The 21,663-nt window shown below is 36.2% G+C and overlaps 8 protein-coding genes across 8 annotated transcripts; 3 read left to right on the top strand and 5 right to left on the bottom strand.

Annotated features, from left to right (window-relative positions):
* Nucleotides 1-19: 19 nt before the first annotated feature.
* On the bottom strand, nt 20-3,193 carry LOC123318524 (nuclear exosome regulator NRDE2). Its single transcript, XM_044905168.1, has 3 exons — nt 570-3,193; nt 265-464; nt 20-205 (listed from the first exon to the last, which is right to left on the bottom strand). Exons 1-3 carry the CDS (start codon nt 3,064-3,066, stop codon nt 83-85), a joined length of 2,820 nt encoding a protein of 939 aa, XP_044761103.1. The 5' UTR covers nt 3,067-3,193; the 3' UTR covers nt 20-82.
* A 24-nt stretch (nt 3,194-3,217) lies between these two features.
* On the top strand, nt 3,218-4,573 carry LOC123318527 (nucleoporin Nup43). The gene is made up of 4 exons (XM_044905170.1): nt 3,218-3,553; nt 3,603-3,852; nt 3,905-4,120; nt 4,177-4,573. The coding sequence occupies exons 1-4, from the start codon at nt 3,335-3,337 to the stop codon at nt 4,548-4,550; spliced, it is 1,059 nt and encodes a 352-aa protein (XP_044761105.1). The 5' UTR covers nt 3,218-3,334; the 3' UTR covers nt 4,551-4,573.
* A 45-nt stretch (nt 4,574-4,618) lies between these two features.
* LOC123318528 lies at nt 4,619-5,723 on the bottom strand. The gene is made up of 4 exons (XM_044905171.1): nt 5,384-5,723; nt 5,149-5,320; nt 4,977-5,105; nt 4,619-4,919 (listed from the first exon to the last, which is right to left on the bottom strand). The coding sequence occupies exons 1-4, from the start codon at nt 5,500-5,502 to the stop codon at nt 4,674-4,676; spliced, it is 666 nt and encodes a 221-aa protein (XP_044761106.1). The 5' UTR covers nt 5,503-5,723; the 3' UTR covers nt 4,619-4,673.
* A 55-nt stretch (nt 5,724-5,778) lies between these two features.
* LOC123318526 (lariat debranching enzyme) lies at nt 5,779-8,249 on the top strand. Its single transcript, XM_044905169.1, has 5 exons — nt 5,779-6,066; nt 6,121-6,272; nt 6,336-6,576; nt 6,656-6,985; nt 7,076-8,249. Exons 1-5 carry the CDS (start codon nt 5,870-5,872, stop codon nt 7,656-7,658), a joined length of 1,503 nt encoding a protein of 500 aa, XP_044761104.1. The 5' UTR covers nt 5,779-5,869; the 3' UTR covers nt 7,659-8,249.
* Nucleotides 8,250-9,346: 1,097 nt separating this feature from the next.
* On the bottom strand, nt 9,347-11,365 carry LOC123319131 (cilia- and flagella-associated protein 157). The gene has a single exon (XM_044905983.1). The coding sequence runs from the start codon at nt 11,142-11,144 to the stop codon at nt 9,486-9,488; it is 1,659 nt and encodes a 552-aa protein (XP_044761918.1). The 5' UTR covers nt 11,145-11,365; the 3' UTR covers nt 9,347-9,485.
* A 141-nt stretch (nt 11,366-11,506) lies between these two features.
* On the bottom strand, nt 11,507-17,206 carry LOC123319130 (trypsin-1-like). Its single transcript, XM_044905982.1, has 7 exons — nt 16,906-17,206; nt 16,642-16,759; nt 14,844-15,006; nt 12,708-12,919; nt 12,047-12,252; nt 11,899-11,962; nt 11,507-11,759 (listed from the first exon to the last, which is right to left on the bottom strand). The coding sequence occupies exons 1-7, from the start codon at nt 16,972-16,974 to the stop codon at nt 11,638-11,640; spliced, it is 954 nt and encodes a 317-aa protein (XP_044761917.1). The 5' UTR covers nt 16,975-17,206; the 3' UTR covers nt 11,507-11,637.
* A 1,313-nt stretch (nt 17,207-18,519) lies between these two features.
* LOC123319121 (methionine synthase reductase-like) lies at nt 18,520-20,132 on the bottom strand. Its single transcript, XM_044905973.1, has 4 exons — nt 20,009-20,132; nt 19,814-19,957; nt 19,505-19,741; nt 18,520-19,448 (listed from the first exon to the last, which is right to left on the bottom strand). Exons 1-4 carry the CDS (start codon nt 20,057-20,059, stop codon nt 18,582-18,584), a joined length of 1,299 nt encoding a protein of 432 aa, XP_044761908.1. The 5' UTR covers nt 20,060-20,132; the 3' UTR covers nt 18,520-18,581.
* Nucleotides 20,133-20,308: 176 nt separating this feature from the next.
* LOC123319123 (NKAP family protein CG6066) lies at nt 20,309-21,547 on the top strand. Its single transcript, XM_044905974.1, has 3 exons — nt 20,309-20,678; nt 20,731-20,927; nt 20,990-21,547. The coding sequence occupies exons 1-3, from the start codon at nt 20,365-20,367 to the stop codon at nt 21,391-21,393; spliced, it is 915 nt and encodes a 304-aa protein (XP_044761909.1). The 5' UTR covers nt 20,309-20,364; the 3' UTR covers nt 21,394-21,547.
* Nucleotides 21,548-21,663: the final 116 nt, after the last annotated feature.

Here is a 21,663-nt window from a genome sequence, read left to right as displayed (position 1 = left end):
AATGAATTCACTCTGAATATTCAACTGAATACTTTTATTATACACATTATAAATAAATATACAAATAATCACATTTATCACTTTAATCACGTAGAACATCAAGTTCCTCAGGTGTTATATGCAGCCTCAACTGTTTTTCAATGATTAAATCTTGAATCTGTCCCAATTCAGCGGGTATATAAATGGCTGCATCAATATACAGTGCCTGCAAAATTACAGTATGTAACAAAATAGAGTACCACAAAACTAATTAGTAGCTCCTACCTTTAACCATGGACATTCTTCAACTGCGCAATAGTAAACTTGTCTACAAAGCTGTGGATCGAAATATTTGTGAACAAATTGAAGATACAAGCGCCATATAAATCCACATCTCCTGGTGCATATATTTGCTTTTGTAGCAGCTTTGAAAAGAGAAACAACAGTATTCCTGAAAAATGTGTTATCTATTGGTATATTTTCACCTGAAACAAAAATGAACTTGGATTTCCCCGCATGTGGTGTTGTTTACTTAACCTCAAATGTCAATTTTTTTTGACATTTGTCAAATTTTTTGACATTTAACTTACCTGTTATCGTATCTCTCAGTTGTTCTTGCAGGTTTGAAATTGTCTGTTGCGTCATTGAAATCATAAGTAACACTGGCAAAGCATGTCCAGTTTTTAAAACCATTTCTTTGGTTTTCCACAATTTGAGACCTAGCGAATTGAACAAGAATTGCTCTTTGGCTAGTACCGCTAACAAAAATAGGTTATTGGGAAATAATTTCAAGGCCCTACTCATGACATCATCCAGAGCTTTGAACAAACCGTACCCAGGATTGCTCGAGCAAAATTTGAACATCGTTGCCACATAAAATTCGAAAATAATTTCTCTTTGTAGTGAATTCTCACTGGTTTGTTCGCTCAATTTCTCCAGCAAGTCTTCCAACAGAACCGCACATTCTAAAGGTCCTTTTGTTAAGTAAACGAGCCAACCGTTGCAAATGATCCAATCACATAAGAAAATTGGTAGCAGATGCTTAACGGGATATAGTTTGGAAGACTCAAGCTTCGATATCAACTGTAATGAGACATGTTTGTATTTGAGAATCGCTTGATTAAGCGTTTCTTCGTCGATTTCACATTGCGATTGAATTTGTTTACCTTGAACAAAGTTAATCAAGTATTTAATAGCCTTCTCATTTTTTTCAGAATGAATCGTTTCTTCTACAATGGTTCTTATTAAATAGCAAACGTGTTCTTGTTCAGTGGTGATTTTAGAAGGGTCAAATTTCAATTCTTTAACGAAAGACAGGGCTGTCTCCAAGATTTTAACACAACTTTCGGGATTACTCAGTTCTTTTTCAAAAAGCGCATATTCGACGTAGAATAATATATTACTTCGATTTTCTGGTTTCTTCAACAAGTTTTTTATGTTTGTTTTTATGCTTTTTTTCAAATTGTTTGGCATCTTCATTCTTTCATTCAAAATAATCAATAATCTCTGAAATCTCAACCACCAAACAGTAAGAGAAGTTTTATCTTCACCTTGTAAAAAATCAATGCACTTTTGCATAACAGTTAAGACAAAAATTAAATATTCTTCTTGACCAGGGAAAACTTTCAGGTACTGAGGACCCACAGATAGTTGATAATCGGCTAAGTAATTCCCCAAATCCAATGGCACTGGATATATTGGGTAAAATATCGGGAGGACAGATTCGATGGAATCTAATGCCCAAGGTACATAATCAAGTCCTAATTGTTCCATTGTATTGTGTCTGCAAGGTAGTAAGGGAATTTTTAATAGCGTCAAAATAGTGGCTGTTAACCTAAATGTATTTTCTGGCTTTGTTATTGGTTGTATCAGTTCCACTACATCTTCGGCAAAAACGATTCTCTGCGGATCCTCACATTGTTCAGTTACCGGCAACCAATGGTAGGATTCCCTAAGTTTTTCAGTCCTCAACCATAATTCATGACTTGGTAGCTGCGATTTAAAAATCACGTCTTCTAAATCCAACAACTGTTTTTCGTTCAAGTTAACCTGTATATCGAAGCTACCTTGCACTAATTGTCCTAAATTCATCTCCAAGTACATTTTCAATAATGTCCACAACTGTTCAAAAAGTCCACTTTGCTTCAAGAATAATCCACACTGATAAAGTATCCTCAAAATATTTTCTTCCGATATTCCACAATCCGAGGAAGAATTTCTCCTTATTTTATGCAAGGTTGATAAACAACTCGTGTATAGTTTCAAAACGGCTGAAGTGTTACAGTGAGACATAGAACACTGTGTTGCTTCTATATAACCCTGCCACAGAATTATGTTTCCCTGGTCTTTGCTCAACAAATCACTGAGTTGTTTCTGTAGTTCATCAGCTGGATACACACCAACCATTATTTGCAACCTTTTCCGATGTAACTTTTCTGAATATGGGTTATGTGATAAGGCTTTCTCCAATATATTCAGTTTACGTTCAGCATTTGCACGTAACCCTTTTGCTACACTCCCCTTCTTATAATTTTTTTCAAACTTGAATATTACATCTTGATAGTCTATAAATTCTAACCAATTTTCTATATTATTGGGCTCCTCAAAAACTATTTTGTTATAAAATCCAGTTTTCTGTGTTAACTCCATTTCATGTTGTAATGAATCAAAGTTTTCATCGTTGAAATTTTTTTCAACACCCTCAGCCTTTTCCAAATCTTCCGATGATAATTTGTGGTAATATCTCTTCACTTTCCTCGGTTTTTTCTGGTGTTCGATCATATAGAATTGTATTTTGTATTTTGCTACAGCAGGTCTAGAAATAGTTTTCACCTTGAGGAACTCCTTTGTAGGTTTCCGATCAATAAAGAATATATCATTTTCGGATAATTCAGTCTCAACTTTCCTTTTTGATTTCTTAGGTTTTTTAACAGGCACTGGGCATTCGTCATTATCTGAGGAACTCGAATATACTTCAGCGGTATTTTGGGGCAAAGTAACTGTAAAACTTGACTGTTGCAGCCAATTTTCATCTGAAATTTTTTTTTCTGCTTCTGGTACTTCTGAATAAGCAGGAAACAAAGACATATTATCGTACTTGATAGAACTGACCGTAAACACTTATTTTACATACTTTTTTTTCAAATATTTTCGAAAGTTTTTATTAACCTAACTTGAATGTTGTTATGATTGAATTGAACTATGGGTACAATTGATCTAAAATCGTAAAACTGCTCATTCTTTCTGTGGTTGCGGATTTCGAAAACGTAACCTCCAAAATTTGAAAATAAATAAATAATACTGGGAGTTTGAACGTAACTATTTTATAAGAATTTCTGGACACTGTTTTTGCATTATGGCCAATAATATTCAAGGAACTTTTGTATCGCAAAAAATTAATAAAATCCGATGGAGGCCGGATCCTTTCAACAATTCTCACAGCTTCATATCATGTAGCTGGGATGATGAAAGAAATTCAGTTAAACTGTGGGATTTTCGAGAGAATGACGAATCTGAAGTGTATCCTTTTATAATCACTGAGATGGAACATGAAGGTGATATTACGGAGGCTATGGTAAAGGAAAATTACTGTAAATTTTTTTGGGTAAAATAATTTTTTTCAGTTTCTATCCACCGATCATTTTGTCTGTTCTTCATCACTTGGATCAGTAGGATTATTTAAGATTTCCTATAGTAGAAGTAGTGAAATAACCATTGAACCCGGAACACAATGGAAAAATATTCATAAATTCCCATTTCACTATAGTCCTTGTACATCTATCACGAATTACGATCAAGATATAGTTTCTGTTGGTGAAGATGGAAGAATCAACTTGCTTACCTTATCCTCTGAAAGTGTAGTTAGGAGTTATGGTAAATATATTTTTTTCGATATATTTGCGGAAAACAGCGTATGGATTTTCAGAAAATGCTGATAGTTGCTCGTTAAAATGTGTGCTTTTCTTGAAACACAATGAGATTCTGACCAGTAATCTTCGAGGCCAAATGAAGATATGGGATCTGAGGTCGAAAAGTGAAGAACCATCTAGCATGTTTGTATTGAGTGGCGATATGATCGCTCCAACTTGTTTAACATACCACCCTACTCAGAGACATCTGGTGGTTGCCGGTGATGAAGAAGGTTGGTTGAGATTTATTTGAAAAATGGTGGAAAATGCTGTTTTTTGGACTTTGCAGGTTCTATCACAATATGGGACCTGAGGCAGAACACTTTCCCAGTGAACTTATTGAAGGCTCACAATGAGAGTGTCACAGAAATTAAATTCCATCCAGACTATCCCGATCATTTGTTCAGTGCCTCGATGGCAGGTGAAGTCTGGCATTGGTCAATCAAATCTAAATCTACATCTACCTTGATGATGGCCCCAACGGAAAAGGATGATAGCAACGTATGGTTTGCATCAGACGGTTTTAAGAATAAACTCGAAGTATACAGTTTGATGGATCGATTGCACAAACCAATCAATACTTTCGATGTTAACCAACGGAAGATGATCTGTGGCTGCGATAATGAGGCTATTTATTTAATAAATGATATCAAACTGTACTGAAGCATATAAAGTTTTGAAAAACATATGAAATAAGTCAATTCACCAAATCCGCATTGAAAGGAAACGCATTTTTACTAGCTAAAAGTAACTTTATTACTAACTATAAATAAATCAAATAATTTCTTAGAAATCATATTCTGCCTCAATCCCATGCTCTAAGTTGTACTCTAATTCGCTCAACTTTCTCTTGACAGTGTTTATCGATTTTGCCTCAAAGTAAGTCACGCCAGAAGCAAGGAGCATTTGTCCTAAGACTATAGCTAACATAACGTTAGCTATTGGTTTAGTTAACTTCACATAAAGTTTGAAAACTTTCATGGGTTCCTTGTGCAAATATGGAATATCGTAAGTTGCACGTGTGTGGGACAGCTGAAAATGAAATTTTTAAAGGAACTCACATTTTTTCGAAGTTCTTAATGATATTACCGAAAAAGCAGAAAGGGGTGTCAACGCTGCTGGCAGTAAAAAGCCAGTAAATGCCTGTATACATGATGCACGTGCTTCAATACAAATTGGACATCCTGTAGAACCCAAAACTAGATCTGGAAGAATCATCTGTATTATTCAATGTAGTACCGAGTCCTATTCAATATCTCACTTCGCAATGCAGTAAATATGGTAAAAATCCTGGCAAAATAACCATTGGAACTACCGATATAAACCTTCCAAAGGTGTGCAATTTGAGTTTATTGCGATAATAATTATTCAAATACATTCCTGTTGTAGCACCTGCCCAACTTAAAGACAATGTTGCGTAATTGAAGGCAAATCTAAAACAGCATCAGTGATGAATTTTATTTCATTGATTTTCCAACATTTGGTCAACAACTTACACATCAGATTTGTTTTTCCAGTTTTTCATAATTTTTGTTTGATACTGAATAGCTTCAAATTCGGTCAGCTGTACTGCATCCGCGGGCATTTCGGAAAATTTAGATTTCAGTAAAGCCATTTTATAATTTCAAGATCAATTTCTTTCCAAAAAGTTGATTCGAAATATTAAGGATTTTCTGAGGTTAAGCCAATTTTTGTGTTCTGGGCAGAATTTGTTACGTTACAATATAAGTAGAGACAATTTATCTCTGTTTTGTAGCGAAACAAAGTTTTGAATTATTTTCAATTTATCCGGAAAATGAAAATCAAAACCATGTGAATTTTAGGGTTAACTCATAGACCAACAATATAAATGAAGAGTAAGTTGCTACTCTATGATGATGATCTATGTGTTCTGTCAACGTGACAGTAAGTTAACCTAATAGCAAGAATGCTTTAAATTTACAAATAAACCATTATAATTCTTGAGTTTGAAAAAGGGGAATATGAAGATTGCCGTAGAAGGTTGTGCTCATGGTGAATTAGAAAAAATATATGATACAATAAAATGTTTAGAAGAAAGAGAGAATATAAAGGTTGACCTTTTGTTGTGCTGTGGAGATTTCCAAACCTCGAGGAATGAAGAAGACTTGAGATGTATGGCAGTTCCTCCAAAATATTATGATTTGTGCTCATTTTATAAGTAAGTTTATTGAATCATTGTAGAGAAGGCAACATATATAAATCTCATTTTTAGGTATTACAGTGGTGAGAAAATTGCACCTATTTTGACTGTTCTTATAGGTGGTAATCATGAAGCGTCCAATTATTTACAAGAATTACCCTATGGAGGTTGGGTAGCACCCAGAATTTATTATATGGGTTATGCTGGGGTTATAAATGTAGGAGGTATAGTGCATAAAATTATTTTAAACATTTCATATTTTCAATAAGGGGTCTTCGATATTTTAGGTGTGAAGATTGGAGGAATTTCTGGGATCTACAAGAAAGGAGATTTTATGAAAGGTCATTTTGAGATTTGCCCTTATGACAACAGTACAAAAAGAAGTGTATATCATATTCGTAATTTGGAAATATTCCGTTTAAAACAAGTGACGGAACCTATTGATATATTTCTATCACATGATTGGCCAACAAATGTCACAGATTACGGAAACAAAGAACAACTAATTCGTTTCAAACCTCACTTCAAGTAAGTTGGCACATTTATTCGACTTTATCATTAGGCAAGTTGTTCATTGATTGGATTTGTGAATTGTATGATTTTACAGGGATGATATTGAAATGAGAAAATTGGGAAGTAAACCCTGTGAGGATCTCCTGAATACACTAAAACCAAAATATTGGTTTTCCGCCCATCTACATTGTAAGTTTGCAGCATTGATTCCCCATCAAAATGAAACAGTTACAAAATTTTTGGCTCTCGATAAATGCTTGCCAAAAAGGAGGTTTCTTCAAGTATTTGATGTCCCACATGATGAAAATGAAGAAATAAAAATAAATTATGACTTAGAATGGCTGACTATTCTAATGACTACCAATCATTTGTTAAGTGTGAAACCTGAGACCAATTCTATGCCTGGACCTTATAGTGATGAGAGGTATCTATATTTTTTGTTCACTTTACATTAGTTTTTCATTGAACGAATAACCATATTCATCAGAGGGATATATCAATAATTTTTTTCCAGAAATTGCTTCAAGCCAACGGAAGAGGAAAAAAATATAATTTTGAGCAAATTATCGAACAATCTCACAGTACCTGAAAATTTTGTACAAACCATGAAGCCTTATGATGTAAATAGCTCAAATAAAGTACAATTAGAACAACCTGGCCCTCTCCAGAATCCCCAAACAACATATCTATGTAAGTTGCTCAATATAGATGATCCAATCGAGTTGATCCTAAAGAATAACGATCAGAACTTCAGTGAAAGTAACCTTAGTTTAAAAACTAATCATTCGAGTTCGAACGTGGTCAATAGTGATTGTGATTTGGAAGAAACTAGCGACGAACCAAGTTTCATAAACGATACGATTGTCGAGGACAGTCCGCCTCAAACGAAAAGGTCCATTTTATGTTTGCCGGAACCCAAAAATGACTCTAATGATCTGTTTTTTATCGACACCGAGCCTTCATCTTGTGACAATTCGTGGAAGAGAAAAAGTCAAGAAAGTGTCGATGTTAAAGACGAGATAGTTTCGTGCAAGCCGGATCAAAAAAAATTCAAACGTAGGAACTTCAATATCTACGGTAGTGGGGATAATTCATAGTGAATAGTGTTTTTAGTGGTTTTGTTGTTTTTTCATGCAATAAGTTGTTCGTTTAATCACAGAATTGTTTTGCTTTCATCATTTTGTCTATTTCATAAAGTGCGGTGGGCTGGATTCATTGTCACATCCAAAGTAGAAAAAATGACAAAGAATGGGACCCCTCTTCATAGCAAGATTAAAAAAAAGCATCTATTCAAACTGTTATTAGTTTAATATATTTATTGTAATACTAAAAACATTTTGAGACTTGGAGAAGCACCTTATCTGTGGGTACGTTTTTAGCCTTTACGGAAGACGGACCAGACAAAGGACACTGAACCCTTTTTAAAGGTCAGTCTTGCTAATCTTTTAGTTATTTTATAACAATTTAATTAAAATTTGTTGTTGTAAATTTAATATTTTATCTGTGAATCATTTGTTTATTCCACTTTTTCTGTACTTTTTCTACAAATTTACACCCCAATAATAGGCAATTCCAATGAAGCTGAGAATTATTTTGAAAAAATTAGGAATAAAAAGGTAATGATCATACAATTATGATGGTTCGTACAGTAGGAAAAATTTTATTTACAATAAATGATATTTTTTGTATTCTTCATTTTTTTTTCCAAAACAGCGTCACTAACAATAGTCGGGATGATATTGAGGCTTTTCAAACTAATTGTCTGTTCTACTCTCCTCTACTCCAGTTCGCTGAACTCGCCTCTACTCTATGTCTAGGCTGCTCTACATTAGACTCGAATCTACCCTATTCTTCTATGCTCTGAAATCTACACTAATCTACTCTACTTTACTCCACCCCACTCTACTCTGTTTTACACTAGTTTCTCTACTCTACCATAGTCTATACCCATTACTTTACACTAGTGCGCCTTATTCTCCTCAACTCCTTCCTACTCCACTCTACAGTACTCTTCTCTTCTACCACTGGACTTTAATCTACTCCAGTCTGCTCTATTCTACTCGTACTTGCTCTAATCTGCTATACACTAGTCTTCTCTATCGTCCCCTACTTCAATTCGCTGAACTCGTCTCTACTCTAGGTTGCACCACATTAGACTATAATCTACCCTATTCTTCTCTGCTCTACAAACTACACTAGTTCACTAGTTTCCTCTACTCCACCCCATTCTACTCTACTTCGTTTTACACTAGTTGGATCTACTCTACTGTAGTCTGCTCCACTCTACTCTACACTACTGCGTCTTATTCTACTCGACTTTATCCTACTCCACTTTACACTACTCTACGATTCTCTCTACTACAATCCACTAGACTTTGATCTACTCTAGTCTGCCCTACACTAATCCACACTACTTTAGCCTTCTCTACACTAACCCACTCTACGACTCTACTCTGATCTGCTCTACTCTACTGTACACTAACTAGTCTTCTCTATGCTGCTCTACATTAGACTCAAATCTACCCTATTCTTCTCTCTCCTCCTCTACTCTACACTATTCTAGTCTGCTCTACACTACTCTTTTCTGCTCTACTCTGCTCCTCCACTGGACTAGACTCTACTCTACTTCGCTCCATTTCACTCTGCTCTACCTTACTCTCCTTCACTTCTCCTACTTTTCTTTGTAGTCTAAAACCACCCTTGAAGAGTCCCCTTTCCAACAGGCAAAGTCCTGTCAAAATAGATTGAGCCAATCCGGAGATTACCTATGACAAACAGACAGAGAAAAATTTAAAAAAGTTGATTATGTTAAGATAATTACAGAGTGCACTTCAATTTTATTTATTGGTATAAAGTAAAGATATAGATATAAATGTAAGATACATCACTATAAAATTAAAAAAACCCGTGTGACAAAACGTTATCTATTCGATAGCGGGTTTAGAGCCTGTCCTACTGGTACTCTTAGTAACTGGCAATCTTCCCACGCTACTCATCATCTGCGTGACGGATAGCGGATCAATCTCTCCGATCTCTTCAACCTCTTCTGGCATAGGCAAAGGTTCCTCCTCCTCCGTACTTTCTTTATCGTCAAAGAACACAACACTCGGCTGTGAATTTTCTTCTTCCTTAGATTCCTCCTGGTAGATCTTCCCATCATCTTGTCCTATAGACGTGCCCGTCTGAGCTTTGGCGCCTTCGTCTCCAGAGCCTTCTCCAAGGCTAGATCCAGTCTGGGACTGTAACGTTCTTATTGCTCGAAGGGTTGGTCTGATAACCTTAGATTCAGGCGGGACGAAACCCAAGTCACCCTTCTTGTAGATACTTTCAACGGAACTGACCGAGGACAGTGAGGGTTTCTTGATCTTCGTATCTTTCGCCGTGATCATCAGTTTGAAGAGTTGGTTCAGTAGGTTCTCCCTTTTGGTCGCCAATGTTGCTTTATCTGTTATTCTCTGCGCTCTTTGTATCTTCGCCGCTTCTTTTATAGCGCCGACAGCTTCCAGGAGAACTGCCTCCAAACGTGTAGCTTCAGCCAGGTAATACGATGAGTTGGTCTCCAAAGAAGTTATGGTGCATTTGGCAGCGTGGAAGTTTTGCTCCAACACTCGGATCTTATTCTCCAAAGATTGAACTTTCAGGTGGGCTTTGTACAGTTCTTCCCTGGCTACGTGCATGTCAGACTCGATATTTTTGAAATGTTCCAATTTTTTCTTCATGGATTCGTGTTCGCCAGTGAGCTGTTCTATAACTTTCCCTTGCACTCTTGCTTTGCCCAAAGCTTTGTTCTTCTCGATGCAGTGAAGTTGAGCCTGCTGTCTCAACGTTTTATCCCTCTGTTTCATGTCTTGGTTTTCAGAATATAGACGTTTATGAACGTTCAGCATCTCGTCCAACTCATTGTTGATGGCGATATTCTCTCTGATCACCCTGTGTGTGGTTGCAGCTATTCGAATTTCTGTAGCGTCTTGAAATTCAGTCGAGAGTTGTAGAAGTCTCGCTTCCATTTCCTTTTTTAGTTTATCCTTAGCTATTATGAACTTTCTTTCGATCTCGTAAATCGCCCTCTTATGTTTTTGTTCTTGTTCTTCCATTTGGTCCTCTTGAGCTTCGAATTTCTTCATCAGGTCTTCCCTTTGAACGCGGAATTCTTCGAGTGCGTTGAGTTTTCCCTCTAGAAGTTTTATCTCCGATGTTAGTTGTTCGTGCATTTGTTTGTAGTCGTTTTCCATTTGTTCGGTTTTTGTTGTACATTCTTCTTTGTCTTGTTCTAGTGACTCCTGTAGCTTTGTTATGCCCACCTGGAGCTCGTTTATCTCCTCAGTGCGTTCTTGAAGGATTCTCTTGAGGTAAACTATGACGTCGTTTCGATCTTCGTCTAATTTTGTTAGTTTTTCATTGAGGGTTTCGTTTTTTTCTTCTAATTCGGTGTTGGTGGATCTTAAACGGGCCAATTTTCTGTTCAGATCTGTTATGGTGAGTTCGTAGAAGGTTTTGTCGACTTCTGTTAGAGCTCCTTCGGGTTTTTCTACTTTTCCTTTACCCTTCTTTTTGCCCCCCTTCTTCCCCTTGCCTTTTGCCATTTTCTTGGCGAATGTTTACACAATACCCACAAAAATAGACAAATATGGATGTGATCGCTTCGTGAGTACTGACAAAATGCTAGAAATTTATATCCATGGAGATGTTTGTTTCATCTTATTGATCAAATATTTTGACCTCCATTACGCGTTGCTTTGCTGAGATTGTCGTTTGAACTGACTTCAAACTGATTGTGAAAACTGTTTGGCAGTTACGTTAATAATTAAATAATCCAGAATGGAAGTTCATCGAGTGTCATTCGGAACATTGATTTTCCAAAAGTTTCACCTTATCATCAGAATTTCAGTACATAAAGTTTATAGCTATGATCCAAACTTTAAGAATTGAGATGAAAAACTCCGGATGATCTTAAATACTTTATTAAGAATGTAATGAATCACAATGCATACGTTTCCATGCAAACATGTTCGATTTCGAATTAAATAATCGTTTTATATTCTACGTTTTAAATATCACAACATTCTCTTCGTCGTTTCAGTCTTGACAAAAGCAACCGTCGCTCGAATTTTCCAGAATCCAGTCCAAATACCTGGTGACCCTTGTGTAGACGCCCGGGTAACCTGGTCTGGCACATCCATTTCCCCAGGAGACAATTCCTTCAAAAAGAACGAGATTAGACGGTAAATCACGGGTTTAATACTCTTAACTATAAATTGTCTGCTAGTAGCTTGGAAAATTGTTGGTGTATGGCTAGCTAATATCATAAACCAAGCTCTGATTAAGTGTCTCACTCACCTATCAACTCGTAACGATGATCCTTATCCTGTCTTTCTATCACAAGTGGCCCTCCACTATCTCCCTGAAAAATTTGAAGATATTAAGAAGAAAAAGTACCAGGTACTAAAATTGTTGAATTATGTGATGAGACAGCTGCTGAAAATACCTGACAAGAGTCTTTTCCTCCAGTTTCCGGGTATCCAGCACATAGCATATTGTCGGAGATCATTTTGGAAGAGTAGTTTGTGTTCCTGCATTCTTCATTACTCATCACTGGGACTTCGACGTGTTGCAGTATGCAACTCGGTTTTCCATCCTCTTTCAGCGTCCCCCAACCTGCAGCTATTGCTTTTTCACCCACGTAGGTGTTTGCTGAAAATTCCCCAGTTTAATACACTGCAGCTGATTTAAGGGTTTTTGTTGGGATCAAACAATTGGTCTAGTGTAGGCCTTAGGCAACCTTTGGGTGGCAAAGTCCTTGCTCCACCTCCCCGTGGTGCCACCTGGATAAATTCCTTTGGGTGTTGGTACGCCTGCCCTTAGGAACCAAACCAACGGAGCAGGCAATCGATGCTTTTAGCGAAAACTACTTAAAGTGGAGCGATTTTTAGCCACAATTTAGCAATTCTGCCCTGTTTATCGGTTCTGTTGCTGATAATTTGAGGTTTTTATGATGGAAATGTAAGTACTTTTCACTATGGAGTATGCCACTTCATGTGGTGATATTTTAGTTGGGCATAGTTGCACTGGATATCGCTAAGACCTAAGACCTTCGACCAGAATGAAAAGTAAATGTCTCTAGAGATCTATAAGCCGAACAAACTCACCTTTGGATTCCAGTTTTGGCAGGCAGATTGGCTTTATGTTGGGCGTGATGGGCACCCTATCGCTCAAGCGCAAAAGGGCGATATCGTTGTCGAAATTCAGGAAGCTGAAAGCCCCAGCTATGGCCCTGAGGACGAACCTGGATTCCGGTTTGACGGTGTCGTTGCATCTGTCGTGTTCGCCAAATGAGACCTTGATCATGAACCACATGAATCTGGAAATATTTTGATTGGGAGATGAGAGGATGAAAGCGGTTGATGTTCGATTAGGTGAAGGTACAATTTTGAGCAGTGTAGTTGAGAGGGTATTATTACACCCCATTGAAATTTCAATGACTTTTTCTGCCGCTACAGAACTCCTATCGATATGTGGTTTTCAAGGATATTTCATGAAAACTGTGGTTCATTTGGTAGAGCCATTCATATGAATGAAATATACGAGGATATATTGAAAAACTCTTAGCCTACTACAGAACCAAACAAAATTTCAATGTCGAAATATTTCATTACTCAACTTATTCTCCTCTTAATTGGATACATTTACTACAGCGAACCTGCAACGTCTCTAGACCTTTCAAAAAAATGTTCCTTCTTGCTCTGCAAACCAACCTCCACAGCTTTTATTACCTCCTCGTTGGAAGAAAATTTACGACCTTTCAAACTTTCTTTAAGTTGAGGAAAGAGATAATAATAGTTGGATGAAGCCAAATCTGGTGAAAAAGGGGGTGTTCTAGTAATTCAAACCCTAAATCACGAATTTTTTGCATGGCAACATGAGATTTGTGTGCAGGGGCGTTGTCCTGCAAAAACAAAACACCTTTGGATAGCTTTCCGCGTCTTTTCCTTTTAATTCTTTCCTGTAGAGTAGTCAGTAATGTCGAATAGTAATCTCCGGTTATTGCTCTACCCTTATCCAATAATCAATCATGATTACTCCATGGCAATCCCAAAAAACTGGAGCAAGAACTTTTCCAGCAGATTTTTGGACACGAAACTGTTTAGGAGAACTTGGAGAGTGTCGCTATTCCATCGATTGTTGCTTTGTTGCTGGATCGTAGAAATGTACCCAAGTCTCAGCCATATAGTAACAATTCGGTTTAAGAAGTCTACATCGTTTTCAAATCGAGCACAGATCGAACGCGATGCTTCTACCCTTGCACGCTTTTAGCTATCGATAGTGAAATATATCATATTTCTGAAACTACCAGAGCTAGACTGTCAATCTTCCAAATATGAATTGCCCCAGTTATTATATTCGCCTCAAGGCTATCGGTTCTAGAGTTATGAAAATTTCGATTCTGAAATCAATACAAACTGGATGGAAAACAGACAATACTTTGGAAATGAACGATTTTGTGAAAAGTTGCGTTTTAAATTCACCGAATGAGAATTTTTTTGAAGCGCCTCTGGTGGATCTCCGAAATTGATTAAATTTACGAGAAGAAATCGAAGGAGGCGCCAGCTAAATCGAGGTCGACGATAATGTTTTGACAATGAACTTGATGCAGGTTAAAAACCGGTAGAGACCACTTTCAGCACCCATATTTGAGGTCTGGTTAGAGCCATGGACTTGAAATTATTAATCACAATGCAGGTGACGGTCATTTACGAAGAATTCTGTTTGTTTCGAGAGAATCTAGAAGATAAGTTTTTCAAGAATGCAGTGGGTCGAAAGTCTGCATTTCAGGCAGTCCTGATGGAAAAGATGAACGGAATTCATCACATAAAATTTTGAATCTGCTTGCTGCTTTTGTTAATAATGTTTAGAGGTGCATTTTCACATCATTTCACGCCATTATCAACCCTTGAAATATGATTAAAATGAAGAGAACACTTTTTGCTGTACAATTGTTATTATTATTCAATAAATTACAGTACGGCCTTCAAAGCTTTCAAGAAATCACGTTTTTCAAAGTCCGATAGACAATTCTCGAAAATTCTAAGATTTATCACCGATAAAATGAAGAAATATTACTGAAGTCTACAATTTACATACACGACAGAGTCATCAACACCCATTTACGACGTGTTTAGGAATACGTTAACGAAAATTATGGTTAAACTCAGTTTCAGAGTGAAGTCAAAACAATGCCTTGAAGAATGATAAGCTAGATCGATTTTAAACTTGTGCAAACTCACCCTTTAACACAATGCGCCGCAGTAAGCACATATCTATCGTTGATCAACATACCTCCACAGTAAAATCGGTTGAAATACGACAGTTTTACCAGCCATGGATATTCGTTTCGTCCTGTTGGTTTTCCACCAACAATTCTTCCATCGTCATTTCTTTCGCCACAAGCTAAAAATTGCACAAATTCATTTCTGAAGGAAACATCACAAAAAAGAAGAATATACTTCGATGGTCACGCGCATAGAAAATAATTTATGTCGAGATTGACAGCTAAGAGTAAACTAATGAGATTGCTTTATGGCTCTGACGAAACTAACATAAAGGAGCGCGGGTTGTTTGAAATACAATCTGACTTTTTTCTCTAAACATTATGTTTTTTATCAGTTTTGACTGAAGGAATGCAACAGTGGAACTCTGACACTTTTCCCGAGTTTACTTCAATATCTGGAAGTAATTTACATATAAATGTAGATGACCTAGCTTCTTAACATTGCGATAAATCACACCTCCTAACATAACAATCATTTTTGGAAAGTTTTTCTGCTGAACTATAAGATCATATTAGAAAATGTTGTAAGGGTTCTGCGAACTGAAAACTGTGCGTCCTTCTCTGGTCAATTGGGCGTTGAAAATTGGTATACCAATAAGAAGTCGCGGAGCAAATACAATAGGCATCGTTTTGTTTGACCACATACTTTCACGTTTGTGTGTTAATGGTATTCACGCTAGTATTCAAATGTTCGAACATTTTAACATTCTTGGAACGATTCCTACGAGACGATGAACGTAATGTTGGCTCGATTAAATTCCATTTAATCTTTTTGTATCGAAAGTGAAGAAAGTTGTCCACCTGCTGGGAAAATGCTTCTATGTCAGAGAAATTCGTTGGAGGATGTAGCAGGATTTACATATATGTATGGAGGTATGGTTAACGTATATGGAGTGTCAAGAAAAAAATATCTGCGCTACCATCGTCAGAGATCTTTTCTATACATAAATTAATATAAACGATCTTGTTCACCACATATGAGGAAAACACTGAAATTAAGTACGGTCTCCCATCCATGTGCTTACCTTGGACACCGCTTCTTTTGGCTCCCAGAATATTATTTTATCAATATTTCCCGAAGTACAGTTCCGATCAAGCTGAAAACTAGTACTTAGCTTTAAGAGAATATTTCGAAGGTTCTTGCCAAATTTAAGCGTCATCTGGAGCTTAGTTTTTGAGAAGCAGAATTTTTTATTGATGCGATGGTATCTGCGGAATTTTGCATAAGCTCAGGTTTTCATTAGGAACAATAAGCCTTCGGAATGGAGCACAAAAAAAATTATTACCCCCCCTTTGCAGCGTTTCATCTGAAAAATGATTAATAGCCACAAACATGAAATATTATTATCTTCTCATTAATTATTAGTTCAATCCATAGAATAAAATATACTCAAAGGATTAATCGAACAAAAACAAGCTTTTACTAACTGAATTTCATTGTTTTTAGTAACTTTATGTGCCTGATATCTAAATAAACAGGTATATATGCAAAGTGTAGTTCTGACTATTCTTTTTATTTTCCTTGAAATATTTTCATCTCTTATTCAACTTCATTTTGCAATTTCGCATATATAATTTTGGTATATTTTTCCCTGAATTCATTTGGGAAGTAATCATTTTTTTATTTCAGTGCTTTCATTGTTTCCTAGTTTCTTTTGATCTTGATAACAAATTTAAGTATTCTTATAAACTGATAATTAAGTATAAATATAATCAAGCAAAAAATGTGGTATTGAAATGTTTTGAACACTCACTGCAGTTGCATAAAGATGCTGGTGTGTCATGTTTCGGTGGTGGTTTGTTTTTGGCTCCACCAAAGCCAAATCGTCCAGTTAGTGCATTCTTCAATGCACTAGCTTCTGGTAACCCCAACTGCAAGAAGACCAACAAAACTAATGTAGTTTAAATTTGTGGTAGTTCAACGAGAAATGTTCAATAAATTAAAAAAGGAATTCGTTAAAAACTAGTTGAAACAATTTTTTTTTCATTTTGCGTGTAAATTAAAAAAATTAACTTACACTAGCAGTTTCGTCCAAACAGTTCCACAGTATCGCGACTAATACAAAAACGCTAATTGCCTTGGTCATTTTAATTCTTCCATAAAACCACAAGAGAGTCCGGGGAAACGACCGAAGTGTTGGAACGAAGGAAATAACTGTTAAAACTATCAACAACCGTACTGATTTGAGATCATCTCAGTCCATAATCAACTAAGTTCACTACTAGAGGGGCTCTCTCCTTCTCGGACTCTGCCTCGAGTTCTGCTAGGGGGGATAGCTCTTCAAAGAGACCCATACTTAGGTGCTGTTAGATTGATTGAACCTATATATTGAATTCTGCTCTTATTAAACGAATGAATCCGTTGTTCATATGATTATTGCCTACTATTACTACGATAATTGATAAAAGTCTATCAGGCAAAATGTGAATTCTGAAAGAAAAAACAATGAACTTGATTCTCATTATTGAATTGAAATCTCTCCCATGAAAATGAATAAAAAGCTCAATTTCTAGTTTCTTTACTCGGTTAGGTATATCGAATGCAATCATACAATGATCCTCCTGAGTTTTGGATCTTATCGAACAGTTTTAACGGTTAAAAACTGGGCTTTTACGTGAAATATAATTTTCTCCGAATAATTTTAGCTGGGCTTTCTATTCTCTTATACTTTTAAGGCCTAAGTAATTAATTTTTCAGTGAGTAAAGTGCAAATTCCGTTTTAAAATGAAACCATAAGCAATCGTTTTTAAGTTGCAGTTGCAGGTCATTTATTCTTATAATCTAGCTTCTAGAGAAAGTGATCGAAAATAAAAAAGAATGGATTTTAGAATATCGAATGTCAACGAAATTAAAATTAGATCTGAATTCGAAATGGGTCAGTAGATTTAATACTGACTTCAACTCAGAGGATTTACACGCAAGTTCATGAAAATACCAAAAAATTTATTCCAATACTGGAAAAACAATGACTAAGTACCTCCGAAACCGAAGTTCCAGTAGTAAATTTCGAAAAACTCTGAAATGGTCGCATCGATTTTGACTAAATACAATAGGCTTTGGCACGCTCTAGATGAGTACCAAATTTCATATTGATAGATTCAAAATTGGGAAGTAGAGTGCCCAAAAAAATTTGAAAAACTCGAAAACCATTTTTCACATATCCATTAAGTTTCTTAAACCCGAGGATACGAAAAATCCTGCGCAAATTGTGCTCGAAAGCTTCAAATTTAGGATCTGCAGCGGGTCCACAACAAAATGTTACACACACGCACACAGAAGTAATTTTTTTCTAGATTTTTAATGTAATAATCAGAAATCAGGTTGGGTAACCTGCTTGGAACGTGTGTGCGTGTATGTAATTGACGGGCACAGATAACGTAGTAGGCGTAGTATAAGTGGGCGTAGTATAAGTGGGCGGGGCTTCTCCTCCACACCAATAACATTGCTTCTACTGACAGTGAGTCACAGAACACAAATAAGTGACAAATAATGACAAGCTGTCAGTAGATCTTCTGTCAGTGTGACAGAAGATGGTCAGTCCATATTGGCCACCTTCGAGGTTCACCTCATTATATAGGTGAATTCACATTCAAATTGTTTTTGGTAGTCGATTTAAGTAAAACTAAAAAAATTTAAAATGCTGATTTTATTTTTCTCACAAAGGCACTGTAAAGTGGGAAAGACAGTACATATTCAATTCCAACTGTCTACAATGTATCTGCCTTCATCTTCCATCTTCTTCATCAGCAATTTAGCGTCATCTTCTTGTAAATGTCGGTATGACATGAAAACCTGCAGGATCGCTTTTTTAACAGCAGGCAACACTTTGGAGAATTCACCACAGAGATACACGACTGCTTCGTCTTGTAAAATCCAATAACCCAACTCATCTGTATATTTCTCGATTACATCTTGAACATATTCTTTAGTTCCTGATTCCCTGGAAAAACATTCTGATAACCTAGTTAACGCCCCAGAGGCTACGAATTTTTTCAAATCTTCCTTAAACAAGTAATTACTTCCGGAATCTCTACAGCCATAGAATAACCAAGATTTTCCGAAGGATTTTTCAGGCTGGAGATGCCTGTGCTCCAAGAAACCCCTGAAGGGGGAAATTCCAGTTCCAGTAGCTACCATGATAATCGGAACAGAATCATCCTGTGGCAAGACGAATTTTGATGGAGATCTCAAGTACATTGGCACTAGGCATTGCTTATCGTTTTCAAATTTTCTGATGCATTTCTCCAGCCAACTCACACATAGACCCTTGCTGCCATCAGAGAATTTATCCACATTGAAAGTAATGCTCAAATAATCGTTATTGAGGGGTGATGAACATATTGAATATGGCCGGGGTAATAAAGGTGGCAGATATTCCAGAAGAATTTCAATTGGTGGTTTGCAAGATGAAAAAGTCTCTAATAAGGCCAATACACTTCGTTTTGAATGGTTGGAGATCAAAGAAAGATACTCTGTTGAACCTTTGGGGGAGCACAAATAGGAGATTTTGTCTCTCTCATTTTCATCTTCTGTGTAATTTATCAAGCTTCTAAGAAACAGCTAAAAAAAATTTCAACGACCAGATTCACAATTGTGCACTAAGATTAGAGAAATACCTTTTTTGGTACACTGTTTAGATCAACATTATGCAATAAAACATTTCTTAGCGTACCACAGATTGGTATATGCTTTGGTAGTGTTTTCTTGGCATTGATTTGTTCAACACAAACATGATAACATTTATCTGCTACATGTTCCAGTCCTAATCGTACTAATATTTTTTCCACTAAGTTTTCACAGTTACTTGGTAGTATTCCTATCGTATAACCAGGTTGATAGTTGAAACATGTGTTCTAAAACATACTTGGTAACATTCATCATTTCATACATGAAATTTGTGATGAATTTTGTCTAAATGTTCTTACGTCAGTTGAAAATCGTAAATGATAGACTTTCCTATCCTCCTCGTTCGTTATCAATTCATATTTGCAAATTGAACTAGATATGATATCTGAAGATGAAAAAGGAGTTATTCTATATTTGGTTGCAGCATATTCATTTGGCGGTATCTACAAAGTAAAATGTGGTTTTGGCCTATATTTTGTTAACTATAACCCTACCTCATTCAGATCCTTGTCATAAGAAATTTTTAATTTCGATTTTTGTTCCATTTAAAATGATTAATGATTTGAGGTTAAGTTAAATTAGGTTAGGTTAGGTTTCTGTGATGACTGACATGATAATAGATCTACAAGACGTTTGATCTACTAGGGAAAACATATTCTGTGGGTTATGTCAATTGGTTTCTGTTCTGTGGTTTGACCATAGATTTATTATAGATCTATGGTCTTAACCTGGTTTGAGGTTCAGTGGTTTTGACAGAGCTTTGAAAGCGTATATTCGTGTTCTGTGTTTGAAAGGTTACTTAACCTCAACATATGTTATCAACAAAGTTTCATAATTTACAAAAAAAACAATGATATCTGGTGAAAAACACAGGAGAAATAGATCGAGATCGCCTAGTAGAAGGCGAAATAGATCCAGATCAACTAGCAGACGAAGACGTAGATCGAATTCTAATATTAAGCAAAGGAGTAGATCACGGTCTACAGGTAGATCACATAAATATCAAAGAAAAGGGACATCAGAATTTAAATATGATTATGCTTCGAAAAGACCTCAGGACAGTGCCAGATTGGAGGACTATCTTGAAAGTAGAAGACAAGAAAGAGAACTACTTGGAGTGAGAGACTGCCCATTTATATGGGAAAAATCACCCGACAGGGAAAGGTAAGCGGAGGCTTTCGTAGTGAAAAGTGAAATGAGTACGTTAATTTTTCAGTGATACTAATGAGGATGAATCATCTAACGAGAAACAAATAAAACATAAAAAAGAAAAGAAGAAAAAGAAGGTTAAAGAGAAGAAATCTAAAAAAGACAAAAAGAAGCACAAGAAAGAAAAAAAGAAAAAGAAGAAGAAAGTTTCGAGTAGTGAAAGTGATTCATCAAGTGGAGAAGAAGTTTGGGTAGAAAAAACATGTAAGTAAAGCAGAGTTGAATTTCGTATACTCAATTCGATTGTCACCATATTTTACTTATAGGTTCTACAGCATCTGATACTGAGGATGTAGCGATAGGTCCCGAGTTGAAACCACACACAACATTAACTCATAAAGAAATGGGTAAAGCTTTGCTTCCTGGAGAAGGTGCCGCCATGGCTGCATATGTGGCCGAAGGAAAACGTATTCCAAGAAGAGGTGAAATCGGTCTCACTTCTGACGAAATAGAACAGTTTGAATCGGTAGGTTACGTTATGTCGGGATCAAGACATAGAAGAATGGAGGCTGTGCGTATAAGGAAAGAAAACCAGATTTATTCTGCTGATGAGAAGAGAGCTCTGGCTATGTTCAGCAAAGAAGAGAGACAAAAAAGAGAGAACCTTATTTTGGGTCAATTCAGAGATATGGTCAAGTCTAAGCTAGCCGAGAAGAAGAATGATGAATAGGTTTATATAACTGATATTGTATATATATTTAAACAATCTGTACCGTACTGGAATAATTATTTAATAAGGCAAGGCTTTATCTAATTTTCAATCGATGTGTATTGTTTTAAAAAAAAACGGAAATATTTAAATAAAGACTTTGTTAAACAAGAAAGAGTTTTATCTATGTACACCCAAGTGTTTTCTTTTCATATTAAAGTTTATTGTGCTTCGATTTCTTTGTGTTTTCTTGTTTGTAAATTGGACCATGGATTCATAAGTAAAAAACGA

Source organism: Coccinella septempunctata, chromosome 8 (genome assembly GCF_907165205.1).
Source record: "Coccinella septempunctata chromosome 8, icCocSept1.1, whole genome shotgun sequence".
In the NCBI taxonomy this organism is placed as follows: domain Eukaryota; kingdom Metazoa; phylum Arthropoda; class Insecta; order Coleoptera; family Coccinellidae; genus Coccinella; species Coccinella septempunctata.
Note: the sequence above shows the minus strand (reverse complement) of the source record. Positions and strands in the feature narration are given on the sequence as shown.